This window comes from Vipera ursinii (genome assembly GCF_947247035.1).
Source record: "Vipera ursinii genome assembly, chromosome: 6".
NCBI lineage: Eukaryota > Metazoa > Chordata > Lepidosauria > Squamata > Viperidae > Vipera > Vipera ursinii.
This window is the reverse complement of record NC_139515.1, coordinates 73,101,299-73,115,816: the sequence shown is the minus strand read 5'-3', so window position 1 is coordinate 73,115,816 and position 14,518 is coordinate 73,101,299. Positions and strand designations below refer to the sequence as shown.

The window sequence follows — 14,518 nt, the reverse complement described above, 5'->3', positions numbered from 1 at the left end:
AACCAAATCCGCGCCCCCTTATGGCCAATGCTGGAACATTTTCTGTAAATGGTTCCTTTTGACATTTTATTGACTTAAAAGCAGGGGTCTTCAAACTTGGCCCTTTTATGACTTGTGGACTTCAACTCCCAGAATTCCTCAGCCAGGAATTCTGGGAGTCGAAGTCCACAAGTCATAAAAGGGCCAAGTTTGAAGGCCCCTTAAAAGCATTTTAATAAAATGTTTTATTAACTTGATAGTTAAAATAACCACAACCGATTTCATTTTACTGCTTTCCGATCTCTATTCTGAACTGTCACAAGCTATTTGATCCTCCAACTGATCATCTTCATCTGGTTTCAAGTTATCTTTGGAAATTTTCTTTTTCAGAGTACCGATTTTAATCTCTAGTTGGAATAATTTTATTTCTGTGATATTTTTAATTGGATAATTCATAGATGTTAAGTTATATAGTCATATTTTTGTACATCACATTTACCGGTACATGTATTGACTGCCCACATCTAGTGATACTTTGCTGAACACAGAAACAAATTTTTGGTTCCTAAATTAACCATGATACTGATGTTCGTGATATGGAGAGCTGGTTAATTTACAGATTTTTCTTAACTGAAAGTTAAGGTCAATATTATCCTTATCTTCTTTTGCGGCTCTTTGATCATGTTTGTCTTTGAGAGGTGGTGCTAAATGCCTGAACAGTCCTGTTTTAGAACTACTGGATGGAGTTCATATTTGGTTGCTATCATTGTAGAATAAATTAATAAATTAATCCTTTAGTAAAAAAATCTCATCATGGCAAATGGTGTTTGGAGCTAATGTTTGAAGCAAACTAATGTTCCAAAGTAACTCGGTTTTTCCTTTTTTTGTTAAGGTGGTTTGCTGGAAATGTTCTGATTATAAAGCTCATCTTGAGTATGATGGCAATAAACTGAACAAAGTCTGTAAAGATTGCTACCACATTATAACAGGGTGCACTGATAGTGAAGAAAAGAAAAAAAGAGGAATATTGGAGGTATGAAATTTAAAGAATTAAAGTATGTTGGGTTTTTTGTTTGTTTTAATCCCATTTATATCCCGCCCTTCTCCGAAGACTCAGGGCGGCTTACAATCTAAGAAGCACAATCAATGTGCTTAGCAATAGCCTTCATTCTATGTATATGCCTGCTTATTAGGGCTCCCCCCCCCCCCTGCAGCATTTTACAAAGTCAGCTTAATTGCCCCCAACAATCTGGGTCCTCATTTTACCTACCTCGGAAGGATGGAAGGCTGAGTCAACCTTGAGCCTGGTGGGATGCGAACCTGCACTAACTGCAGGCAGCTGGTGTTACTTAAGGAGGCATTAGCCCACTGCTCCACCAAGGCTCTTTAATGCTTATTTACATTGCTTTGTATGTTTGTTGCCTGCCCCCATTTTATGAATTTAAAATGTTTTAATAAAATGTTTTATTAACTTAAAAGTAATAAGACTGCATCCAGTTTTGGTCACCATATTATAAAAAAGATGCAGAGACTCTGGAAAGAGTGCAGAAAAGTGGGGCTGGAGGCTAAAACATATGAAGAACAGTTGCAAGAATTGGGTATGTCTCGTTTAGTGAAAAGAAGGACTAGGGCTGACACGACAGCAGTGATCCAATATTTGAGGGGCTGCCACAAAGATGGGGTCAATCTATTTTCCAAAGCACCTGAAGGCAGGACAAGAAGCAATGGATGGAAACTAATCAAGCAGAGAAGCAACCTAAAATTAAGGAGAAATTTCTTGACAGTGAGAACAGCAACCAGTGGAACAGCTTGCCTTCAAAAGAGGCTTTTAAGAAGAGATTGGACAGCCGCTTGTCTGAAATGGTATAGGGTCTCCTGCTTGAGCAGAGGGTTGGACTAGAAGACCTCCAAGGTCCCTTCCAACTCTGTTATTCTGTTGAAATGGCATCGATAATTCTCATAATTACTTAAAATTGCATGCAGTCAGGAAGGCATTCATGAGAACTAACTAGCCAAAGGCTGTGCTGAGTTGCAAATTGTAATTTAGCACTGTATGCAGAGATGCAAAGTTTTCACCTTCTTGCTAATTTTGGTTCCTCAACCATGATTCTTTACATATTGAAAATGATAGTGTTTCTTGGATTTCCATTGGACACAGTTTTGACTGCTAAAGGTAGAGAAGAGAAAAGGGAGAAGGAAAAGTGACAGAATTTTGCTGAGATGGGCAGACTTTACTAAAAGAAATCCATCCTTCCAAAATTGCAAATACGCTTATAAGTTGCAATTCAGTAGAAGTTTCCAGTGCTGCTGGTTTTATTTTGTTGTTAGCTGCGAAGTCGTGTCCGACCCATTGCGACCCTATGGACAATGTTCCTCCAGGCCTTCCTGTCCTCTACCATCTTCTGGAGTCCATTGAAGCTCACACCTACTGCTTCAGTGACTCCATCCAGCCACCTCATTCTCTGTCTTCCCATTCTTCTATTGCCCTCAACCTTTCCCAGCATTAGGCTCTTCTCCAGTGAGTCCTTCCTTCTCATTAGGTGGCCAAAGTATTTGAGTTTTAGCTTCAGGATCTGGCCTTCTAAAGAGCAGTCAGGGATGATCTCTTCTAGGACTGACCGGTTTGATCGCCTTGCAGTCTAAGGGACTCGCAGGAGTCTTCTCCAGCACCATAGTTCAAAGGTCTCAATTCTTTGGCGCTCAGCCTTTCTTATGGTCCAGCTTTCACTGCCATACATTGCAAGCTGGTTTTATTAGCTACTTTTAAAACCCCATTATTGCTTCTTTATTACATCCAAGGATTATTTTGGCGCAACAAACCCACGCCAACTGCTGTTTAGAGGCAAACATACTCAACCATAGTCTTTTATTTTGTGAAAAACTTGACAATGCTACTTTCAAGAAGGACTTCAGAAGAAGCCAGAGGGAAGACGACGCTTTTTGTTATAAGCTACTTCATAAGTTTCCTTTTTGACTTTTTCTAAATGGCATTTCGAGTAAAATGAAGAAAATGCTCCCTGGAATTGATTGATTGTTAAATATTTTGTAAAAGGTCAGCGATTCTTCCATTTTCATTCTATTTCCGCAAGATTACATTGCTTCCATGTCATGTTTCTTTGATGAACAGTGAAATACCAAGCCACCAGATGGGCTTCTTCAATTTTGTGACTTAATTTGCTATGATTTTATTCCTTACCAATTGTCGTCTCATGAATTGTGAACAATTATTGTGATCTTTTTGGAATTCCTTAACCACCTTCCTTTTATCTCCACAGATTGAATCAGCAGAAGTGTCAGGGAACAGCGTGATATGTAGTTTTCTACAGTACTTGGAAAAATCGAAAACATGGCAAAAGGCTTGGTGTGTGATACCTAAACATGAAGCCCTTGTTTTATATATGTATGGTGCTCCACAGGTATGTATGTAAAAGGAATGGAAGCCAGACCATAGCAAAGTTCCTTCCTCTCCTTAGGGCAGGGGTAGGCAACCTCGGCTCTTTTATGACTCATGGACTTCAACTCCCAGAATACCTGAGTCAGCTATGCTGACTCAGGAATTCTGGGAGTTGAAGTCCATGAGTCATAAAAGAGCCGAGGTTGCCTACCCCTGCCTTAGGGTAACATGATAACATGCTTACTGTATCTTGTACTTACAATTCTGCAACTATAATTTCTACTCTTTCTGAATTATTTTATTTATTTATTTATTTATTTTATTAGATTTATATACCGCCCTTTCCCGAAGGACTCAGGGCGGTTTACGGGGTACTTAAAACAGTGATACAAAAATTAAAAACAATTAAAAACAATTAAATTTAATCCCTGAGAATAAAACCCCAATTAAAAACTAAAAACTCTCAGCCTGGGCCGGGGAGCTCGAAGAGCCAGGTCTTCAGGTCCCGGCGGAATGAGCGAAGGTTGGGGGCAGTCCTAAGCTCCACGGGCAGCTGGTTCCAAAGGGCAGGCGCACCCACAGAGAAGGCCCTCCCCCTGGGTGTTATCCGCCGGCAATCTTTAACTGGCGGCACCCTGAGAAGGCCCTCCCTGTGAGAGCGCACTGGACGAAGGGAACTTGATGCCGGTAGCAGGTGTTCCCTCAGATATCCCAGACCCAAGCCATTTAGGGCTTTATAGGTCATCACCAGCACCTTGAATCTCACCCGGAGGGCAACCGGAAGCCAATGCAGCTCACGGAGCAGAGGTGTTACATGGGAGTGTCGGGAAACTGGATTTTTCTTGTGTAAAAGAAGAGTTTACACAATAACAATCAGAATTGGCTATGACAACAGTGTATCTCTCCCCATCTTCTGTTAACAGAGGGTGATATGGGATACAAGTAGTCCTCGACTTACAGCTATTTGTTTAGTGACCATTCAAATTTACAGCACTGAAAAAGTGACTTATGACCCTTTTCCACACTTACAACCATTGCAGCATCGCCTTGGTCGTGTGATCAGAATTTGGACACTTAGCAATTGGTTCATAGTTATGACGGTTGCAGTTTCCTGGGGTCATGTGATTCCCTTTTGCAACCTTCTGACAAGGAAAGACAATGGGGAAGCCAAATTCACTTAACAACCGTGTTACTAATTCAACAACTGCATTGATTCACTTAACAACTGTGGCAAGAAAGGTTGTAAAATGGGGTCAAGGCTCAGTTAACAACTGTTTCACTTAGCAACAGAATTTTGGGCTGAATTGTGGTTGTAAGTCAAGGACTACCTGTAACAGGTCTGAGTTTTATAAATCTGGGGAGCATCTAATGGCAACAGTAGCTTAGATTTTTTAGGACTTCTTAGCTGCTAACTTGTGGTCATCTGGATTTTTGCACTTGAGTGTGGTAGCTATAGGTCAGGGCTTTTCAAGCAGTGGTACAGGTACCACCAGTGGTACATTGGCACCTGGCAGGTGGTACACAACCATCCTAGAGAAGTAGCGGGGAAGGGGAATGAGCTGAATTGGTCGCAGCACCATACAAGCCTGAGTGAGAGAAGCCTGGAGCTGCAGGGCTGTCAGGGCTCAGTGGAAGTGCCAGGATCAGCACCAGGCTCCAGCTGGAGCTCGGCGCTGATCCTGGTGCTTCTGAGCCCAGAAGAAGTGCCGATCAGCTGGAATGCTGCAGCATCTCCAGGGTCTTGTGATTTACATTCAGATGCTTGGCAACTGATTCATATTTATGATGGTCACAGTGTCCCAGGGTCATGTGAAGTGACCAAAACCTGCTGCAACCACCCAGCAGATGGGAGGGGGAATAAAAACTAAACTCCCACCCCCACCCCACCCCTGCTGCCAATCCTCAACAGAAATGCTCACAACAATGAAAACCTTGGACAGGAGGAAGAGCGCCGCTGGGCGGGCAGGCAGGTGTCTTGCTCGGCTGTGGCTTGGGGGGAACTTTTTTCAGTGCCATTCAAACAATCACTAAGCAAACTGTTGTAAGTCGAGGACTTCCTGTACTTCATCACTTTTTTCCTTTTTTGGGGGGGGGCGTGTCATCAAGTTTTTGACACCTTGCTAGGCAACTGGTGGTACTCGGATGTTGCCATATCCTAAAAGTGGTACAATGGGTGAAAATCTTGAAAAGCCCTGCTATAGGTTGGGGTGTCAAACTGCCGCGGGTCAGACGCATCATCCGGAAGCTGTACCCACCCCATTGCCGGCAATGGCAAAACTGTCCCGATACGTTGCACGATGTCACGTGATGTCGCGAGTTTGACATGTCTGCCATAGGTAATGAAAGGGCAGGGAGGAAAGAGATCTGATACCCTGATGACCTAGGAGGTGGTTTTCTCCAGTTTTGCATTCCCCCCCCCCCGTGGTTGCATGTTTGATCTATAAAATTTAATCTTAAGAGGAATGAGAACATTTTTGTTCCCCTGTCACTGGTTTTCTCCTGTTGGAAATCTAATATCCTCTATAGTATAACCTCTATAACAGGGGTCCCCAACCCTGGGCCACAGCATGCCAGCAACCTGCATAAACAAGGAAAGCCCTATCCGCGGGATGCAGGCAGCACACAAAACCACACACCCTCTGATCCCTGGAAAAACCTCTCTCCACGGAACTGGTCCCTGGTGCCCAAAAGTTTGGGGACCTGTGCTCTATAATAAATTAAGAAGCTTCTTTTTGGTGACTCCTATCAGATGTTGCCTTTTTAAAGTGACTTCATTTCTGTTTACATAGGATGTCAAAGCCTTGGCTACTATTCCACTTTTGGGCTACACAGTAGATGACACCCCAAGAAGTGCTGACCTCCCTCACAGTTTCAAATTGACTCAGTCTAAGTCTGTGCACAGTTTTGCAGCAGATAATGAAGAGCTGAAACAGAAGTGGTTGAAAATCATCTATTTGGCTGTTAAAGGTGAAACACCAGATTGCTGCAATGATTCACAAATCAGTTTGGAGGATCAGCATGAAAGCACTGCAAAACTGGAATCCACCAATGGTCTGTAAAGCTGTATTTCTCCCATTCATATTGGGGTTGACACTACTTCTTAAAACAAATTTGAAAATATGCCAGCCTTTCTGCCATGGTTCTTAGCACTTTATGTTGGAAAAGAACAAAAAAGTCCATATCGTTTTAGAAAAATTGTCCTTATGTTTATGTTATGTCAATAAAATTAATGTACAGAAGCATTCCACATTTTCTTTTTATTCCGTTAATGTCTTAGCCAAAAAGTCATCAATATTAACCTAATGCTGTTATTTCCAAGATTGTTATCATACAACATAGTACTGTTGGGGGATGATACAGCTTTTTCATAATGAAGTTGATCTCTTGGTAATTTTCTATGAATCATACATGTGTGTTTTTAGATATACCTCTACATTGCCAAATAGATGTGTAGTGAAATTTAAAGTTAGATTAGCTTACAGCATTTAAATTCTCGCACTATTTACACTGATGTGTATATAAAAACTATACATTTTTGTTTGTGAACCAAACAATATCCAGAGTATCTAAACATTTCAAATGATCTATTTAAAAAGTTAATTCTTTCCTGTTAAAATTTTTTTATTGAACAATAAGAACATTATATACTGTTTGCAGGGTATGTTTTTACAGGAAAATGTACTATACTCGATTTTGATTTATCTTCATGATACTAAATTTATGCTTGCCTATGATTTTTAAAAATGAAGCATGCATCCTCTAGAATTTAAGCAAAAGATTCTACATTTAAAAGACAATTGGTGGCTTGTTTATATAGAATAATATTGGTATTTTTATACATTAATACAGAATTGGAAAAAGTAGTAAAGGCATGTACTGGATGTATAGATTCTAGCTGTGGTTTGAAAAGCATAACTTCTCAATTCTGTTACCTTTGGAAAGTGGTGCTACATCTCTAAAATTATAAATGCTTTAGTAATTATCAGCTTAATCTTAATGTCACAAAAATGTCTTGTGATATCTCTTTTCCCTTTATATTAGTATTTAATACAGAGATCTAAATATTATGAATCAGTTCAGACTTTGCACCAAATCATGATTAAAGAAAATTAAATATATGTTGAGTTCATACATTACACTAAGCCATAAAATAGTTTGTTTGGCTTATGTGATGTGTAAAGCCAACTGTAAACCATGATTTATGGCTTAAGATTATGTGTGAACAGGGTTATTTACTCAATAAACTAGGGTTAAAACTAACCATATCGTAACAGTTACAGTCTTAGCATAATGCCCAAATGAAGAAATTTGTTTGCAGCTGACCAGCAAAGATTCAGTCAAATCATGCTTTGTGCAACGAAGAGTCTCACTTAACATTTTAAATTAACAAATCATAATTAAACCATTAGTCTTCATCCAAAGACTAGTGCATTGCTGAATAGACTACATCTTTATATTTTATATCTGAATCAGTGGCATGGGTTCTAGCATAATTAACAACATATTATGTGATGATAAGATATTTGAACTGACCACTTATAACTCCTCATCAAACCATACACATGTTGCCTCAGTTAATGTCACTGCCTATGTGTCCCAAAACCATGACAATGGGAAGCAGATTGATCACTATGCATGGCCATGCATTTTGTAGCATAACAGAACATGATTTTAAAGTTGTGCAAAAAGTATACATTTCTGCAAAACTGGGAAATGTGTGTTTATACTTTCCTTTAAAAACTTTCTTGAAGAAGTACAATCTTATGCTGGAATTTCCCATTTCTTTTTGCACTTTCCTGTAAGTGTGCTTTTTTCAAATCAACTGAATGTTGATCGTCTGGTTGCGACAAGAATTGACTGACCAGCTTGTCGCCTGAGCCTGACATTTTGAGGTGAAAGAGAATGAGTGGCCCAAAGTCACCCAGCCAGCTTTTATGGCTAAGGCGGGACTAGAACTCACAGTTTTCTGGTTTCTCGCCTTGTGTCTTATATCCAGTAGACCAAACTGACTCTCACATCTTATACTTTTTGTTTGGGAGTTAACTTTATTTAATTCAGTTGGAATTACTTTCTAAGTAAAGATGCATAGAATTGTACTGCTGATTAAGCTTTGCAATATTGAATTAATAATTAAGCTGATATATAATAATGTTGTTATTATATGTTACTAGTTGTTCAGAACATTTCTCTTTCATTGCCGGAATGGTATGCATGCAACAATCATAAGCCAGTACTGTGGGCAGTTAAAACTACAGGTTAAACATCCGCTGTCTAGCTGGAAAAAGACATAATTAGTTGAAATTTTCTACATTTTTAAATAATCAGTAATATTACAAAGGAAAATTATGATCAAAAATTATATATGAAAATGTGTTTAAGGCTTTCTACATTCCAGTCAAATTTTGAAATCTGGTGGCCCAGGTGCTGATTGGTAGCAATGCTGTTCCTTTCTCCCACTTACATTTTTAGAAAAACAAAAGGCACAAAGGAGGATAGAAACTTTAAACTATTCTTTTTATCCTTTAACTAAAATCTAATTTGAATCAAACACAGCTTGTGGTGATCTTAAACTGTTGCTATCAAAACTTTAGATGATCATGTCTGTAAATTGCCATTTTTCAATTTTGCTGGAGGCTAATTTATAGCTTCTGTTTATTCCTTGGGGGTTTTCCAAATACTCTTAGCTTCTAAGGCCGGACAAGGTCAGCCAAATGCTTAATCCCTCTCCCTAAAAGTAGTCCAAAAATGTCTCCTTAGGGTCATGTTGTAGATAAGATTTGCTCTAATAAGATGCTTGCTGTAATAAATAAAAACAGAGTTTGCTTTAATGTAGATTAAAGGTAAAGTTAAATGTAGAATTAAAGGCTGAAAGGCGAAAGCAGAAGCAGTATGCTTCATCCTATATTTGGGGTAGACCAGGTGGCCCTGATAACCAGTCTCACCAGAAAACACCTCTTTCACCATTGTTTTGCTTTTATAGAGGGGAAAGATACAGGGATATAGAAAATTCATACTGGTTTATACTATTGTGTGATTTGATGATCCTGGGTTTTACCATATGCCCAATACCAGAGCTGAGAGATTTTGCAGGTCTGGGACAATCACATAAAAGTTAGGGTTTTTAATCAGTTTCTAGTTTGCATGGTTTAGAAATGTTGAAAATATAATCAAACCTTAAGTAAATGACAGGAAAAAAAATTACTTTTCAAATCTTACAACCTCCGAGCCTTTGGGGATTGTCCAAAGTCTTGAGTTCGTGGTAATTTTCCGGTTGCCTCTGAATGGAGTTGTCCACCACTCATTAATTCAAATGTGCAAGGACTTTCAGAACTTCATGTCTTCTAAAGAACATTCATCAGTGTTAATGTTGCTTATTAAGATAAAATTGATTTCCCAACAGATAATAAGTTGAACCCAGTGTCCACGGGGATTCTCAATCATCCAGGTCATGGTTGCTCCAAGGGTGTTTTTCAAAAGGTAACTGGGTTTTCTTGCATTTTCCTTGAGAAGGTCTTGCTGCTGATCCAAGAAGCATCTTCACTTCTGAAGAATGGATGAGAAATGAAACATTTTCAAAGAAAAACCAAGGAAATCCAGTTGCCTTTTGAAAAGCACCTTTGGGACATGTTGACCCCAATATGCTTTTCTTCTGCAAAGAAAGTTTTTTTAAAAATATATCACTTAACATTTACAGTTATTTGACAATGGGTTTTATGCGGAGCAAAATATTCACCTACGTATATATAAATATTCTTCGTTGTAAAATAAAGAGTTAATGATCGGCAACCCTTTGCAACCTAGCTATGTATTCCCCCCTGCTTTGAAATATTTTGTTGATAGAAAATGTGTAAAACACAAAGCAATTCTAACATGAGTTAAGTGCAAACGTTAAAAAGATTTCAATTACAAAGCTAGTGTTTGAACTCAACCTGTTATTTGCATGTAGCAACTTCATTCTATGTGTAGTTGTCTCAGAAAATCAACCTGGAGGGTGAACTTTGGGCTTCTAGTTATCGTTCAGGAAATAGTGTATCCTGTCTTTTGGGAATCATATTTGAAAGCAGGCTTTCTTATATTATATTAAGATAAATAAACTTTTAGAATTCACACTGATCTCAGTTACGCAGCATACTACCTCATATGGGCTCCATTTGAACCCTTGAGGAGTGGATAAGGGAGAGACTTCCTTTAACTTCCCCCTCATAGATTAATAATAAAAAGCACATGATTAGCACTTAGGAGAGAGTAAAGACTGTGTAGGCTTCAAAAATGATGTAGAAGAAGTGCTTCAGAACTCAGATGGTACAGTGGTGTATTAATACTATTAAAAAAATACCCCATCTTTTTTCAAGCTTCTCATGAGCTTGAAAAAGATGTGCTGCTGCTTTAAGAGTCTCCTTAGCCTTAACCATGCTGGCTGGGGAGTTCTGGAAGTCCACATAACTTCAGGTTTCTAAAGTTGAGAAAGGCAAGGGTGTCAAAGTGTCGGCCGATGGGCTGGTTGCATCATATGAAGGTCGTGCCCACCCCAGCTCCGGCAATGCAAAAAAAAGTCACGATATGTCACAACACGTCACATGATGTGGTGAGTTTGACACCCTTGCCTTAAGGAGAGGATTCCTTAAAGGAGCACCACCTTTTTTTTTTTAAGTTCAGGGTGAATGCTGTAAAGTCAGTCTACTTTAATCAAGAGCTGAGAAACAGTGCATTTCTTCGAAATAATTTTCAAAGTGTGCATTGCCCTAAAACAGAGCACTTTCAGGATGTTGAGCCTCCTAAGCACACACTCACAGAAAAAAGTTTGAAATAAATCAATGAGATGTATAGTACTTGAATGTTATTACAATGTGATTGAAGTTGTTAGATTCTAATGTAAAGCACAACTAATGGTGATTTGAAATGAAGATAAGATAAACCTATAATCTAATTTTTGTAGTTTAATCTGACTCCAAAATCTTTTAAATCGTGTTTTTCCATCCGAAGTATTTGGAAAGATATGAAGAGAGATAATATTGATATTACAAACTAGTTGTACAATTCCTTCCTTTTTCTTATCTGCTGAGTTTAATTTCCCCATTTCTATTTCATTCTGCATAGTATTGCCTTCCCAGAAAATAATGTACATATGTAGGTAAGCATTTAGAAAATGATGATAATCCTGTGCTTTTTTTTCTCAACAATCCCACAGGATAAGAATTATTTTACCCTAAAGATATTATATCCCTGGGGACAATTAGATTTTGTATTTATTTTTGTTGGATGTGTTTTGTTGCTGAATATTTTGCTATTTCTTCAAATGGAATCTGTGTTTGGTTTCTTCAGTTCATTGTCTGCTTGCAGCAGGACTTAGGAATGCAGGGGTGGGTCTGTATGTGTATAAGCTAAGGCAGGGGTCTCCAAACTTGGCAACTTTAAGACTTGTGGAATTCTGGGAGTTGAAGTCCACAAGTCTTTAAAGTTACTGAGTGAGCTAAGGGACATCTTTTTGGGACCAATAAAACCCTATGCTTTTTCTTTTGGCTTTAAGTAATATGATAGTCAGAATATCCTGTTTTTAAATTATTATTATTATTTTTTAATTGAATTTCTATACCGCCCTTCTCCCGAAGGACTCAGGGCGGTGTACAGGGCAATAAAAGCACTACAAAAGTTACAAGTAAAATTAAATTAATGAAGCCCTAACAATAAATAATTACAATAAACCAGGTTTTCAGATCACGGCGGAAAGAGCGAAGGTCGGGAGCCATCCGGAGCTCAACCGGTAATTGATTCCAAAGGGCTGGCGCGCCCACAGAGAATGCTCTCCCCCTGGGGGCCGCAAGCCGACACTCTCTGACCGACGGCACCCTGAGGAGGCCCTCTCTGTGGGAGTGCACAGGACGAAGGGAAGATGACGCCGGCAGCAGGTGCTCCTGTAAGTAATCCGGACCCGTGCCATTTAGGGCTTTATAGGTAATCACCAGCACCTTGAATCTCACCTGGAGGGCAACTGGAAGCCAATGCAGCTCACGGAGAAGAGGTGTTACATGGGAGTATCGGGAGACCCCCATCACAACTCGCGCGGCTGCATTCTGCACCAGCTGAAGCCTCCGAGTGGTCCTCAAGGGCAGCCCCATGTACAGAGCATTGCAGTAGTCTATATGAGAGGTCACGAGCGCATGAGTGACTGTACGCAGGGCATCCCGGTCCAGATAGGGTCGCAACTGGCGCACCAGGTGAACCTGGGCAAAAGCCCCCCTGGTCACAGCTCCTATATGATCTTCCAGACTGAGCTGTGAGTCCAGGAGGACACCCAAGTTGCGAGCCCTATCTATGGGGGGTAACACCTCACCCCACATGGTTAAAGATGGAATGGACCGAATTTCCCGAGATGCCGGAACGTACAACCACTTGGTCTTGTCGGGATTGAGCCGAAGCCTGTTCCTCCCCATCCAGACCCGAACCGCCTCTAGGCAACGGTCCTAGCGTATGTTAACAGAAAAACCAATTTTCTCTGAAATTCAGTAGTTAAACTATCCTGGCTTAAAAGCACACATATAACTTCCTTCTTTACAACCTTTTCCAGATTAAAGCTCTTTTTAAATAGGATGGTAAAAAGTTTCAGTTCGTATTAATGGCCTGTAAAGTTTCTGTGAACTTGGTTTGGGTGCTTTTGCAGATCTGAGTTGGTGCTCTTTCTGTGAAATTCCCAAATCTTTCATTTTTATTTAATGATGTAAATTCTGATATGCCTGGTATTTAAATGGGTAATCATAATTCACTGTGCACCTTAAATCAACAGCTGAAAGGGATATTTTTTTAAATGTTCCTTCACTTTCAGTTGTTAAGCATTTCATTGACGTGCTGCGAATTGCAGTTGAAGACCTAGCAGAAATTCCTCTTAACCAGGAACTGATATCTGTTTTAATGGCAGGTCTGGATGCTGGAAGAAGGATCAGAAATAATTATAGTTAATGTCTGTAACACTGCTCAACAAAGCTAGTGGAGAAGGGGAGAACTTGTTCCATGGAGTGACATTAATAGCCGAGTCTGACTCCCAGTTTGCTGATTATTTAGTAAGAAAACTTATTTTTGCATAGGCCAATTGCAGAATTTAGCATGAATTTCTGACTGCTTTTATGTCAGCTACTCTGATGTTTAATGAATAATTCTTGTTGCATAATGAAAGGAAGAAAGTCCAATATGAATTTATTTCAGTGAATGGATCCCATAGTGGAAAGTAGTATGTTACCAACCATTCTGAATATTTCTACTTTCAGCTTTTCCTATTCCCAGCTAATACAGTATAAAGATTAAATGGAACATTTTAGATTATCGCAGCTAATTATAAAAAAAGATGAATGTGCACGTGGTGTATGATGAAGCATGTTTCTGTAGTGCATTATGTAAACATTTTGCTCCCTGCATTCATAGAAATCTTTCTACTACCTGTTTATTATTGCTCAAGTACAAATGAATTGTAAGATATATTAATTTTCTCATTTCAATGTGAATCTACAGCTGGCTGTCAGATTGATTTGACGTAAGTTAAGATAAGAATGCTGGACATCAGCTTGCCAAAGTTAGGTAAATGACTATCAATGGGAAAGCCACTTTGGTTAAGTCAGCCTCACTGAATAGCTTCTGTGTCACAAAAAAATGGTATTTAAGCACAGGGATACCAAATGTAATTATCACTTTTAAAAATAGCACTTCTGTTGTTCATATTCTTGGGTGTAAATAAATGAAATAGTCTGTAATGCAATGCTTTTTTTGATAGCTTTAGCACTATTGACTTCTTATTCTTGACCTTTAAACAAAGTTGTGATCTTAGTGGCACTGTGTTAGAAATTTTAATAATTATAATTTTGATAGATTTGCAGTATACCACATTGCATGCACTATTCCTTTTCCCATTCTGGAATAACTCCTTTCAGGGCAAGGCTTGATTTACGGTATGCTGTTAAAGAATTAAATAAACTGGAAAGTGAGTAACCAAAGCAAGTAATAGGTTTGCCTATAGAGCAGACTGCAGTTCTGTCTCAAAAAAAAAAACCACTCTCAAAAAAGTAGACTTTGTGAGCCCAATGTCCATTAATAAACTCAGACTAAATTTTGGAGTTTCCCAACTTCTGCAGTTCTTGGCACTCAGGAGGAGCTGGCAAG

General features: G+C 39.2%; 1 protein-coding gene across 2 annotated transcripts in view; it reads left to right on the top strand.

The window, feature by feature from the left end:
• The window catches only part of FGD4 (FYVE, RhoGEF and PH domain containing 4), a 120,730-nt gene extending 114,162 nt beyond the window's left edge, over positions 1 to 6,568 (top strand). Inside the window, exons 15-17 of one of the 2 annotated variants that reach the window (XM_083365162.1) lie at positions 872 to 1,012; positions 3,255 to 3,395; positions 6,163 to 6,568. In XM_083365162.1, the coding sequence (XP_083221288.1) occupies positions 872 to 1,012; positions 3,255 to 3,395; positions 6,163 to 6,432 (552 nt within the window). In that variant the 3' untranslated portion in view covers positions 6,433 to 6,568. Of the gene's footprint in view, positions 1 to 871; positions 1,013 to 3,254; positions 3,396 to 6,162 lie in introns of those variants that run through there. The other variant, XR_014492782.1, reaches the window with a different exon arrangement.
• The last annotated feature ends 7,950 nt before the right edge of the window (positions 6,569 to 14,518 follow it).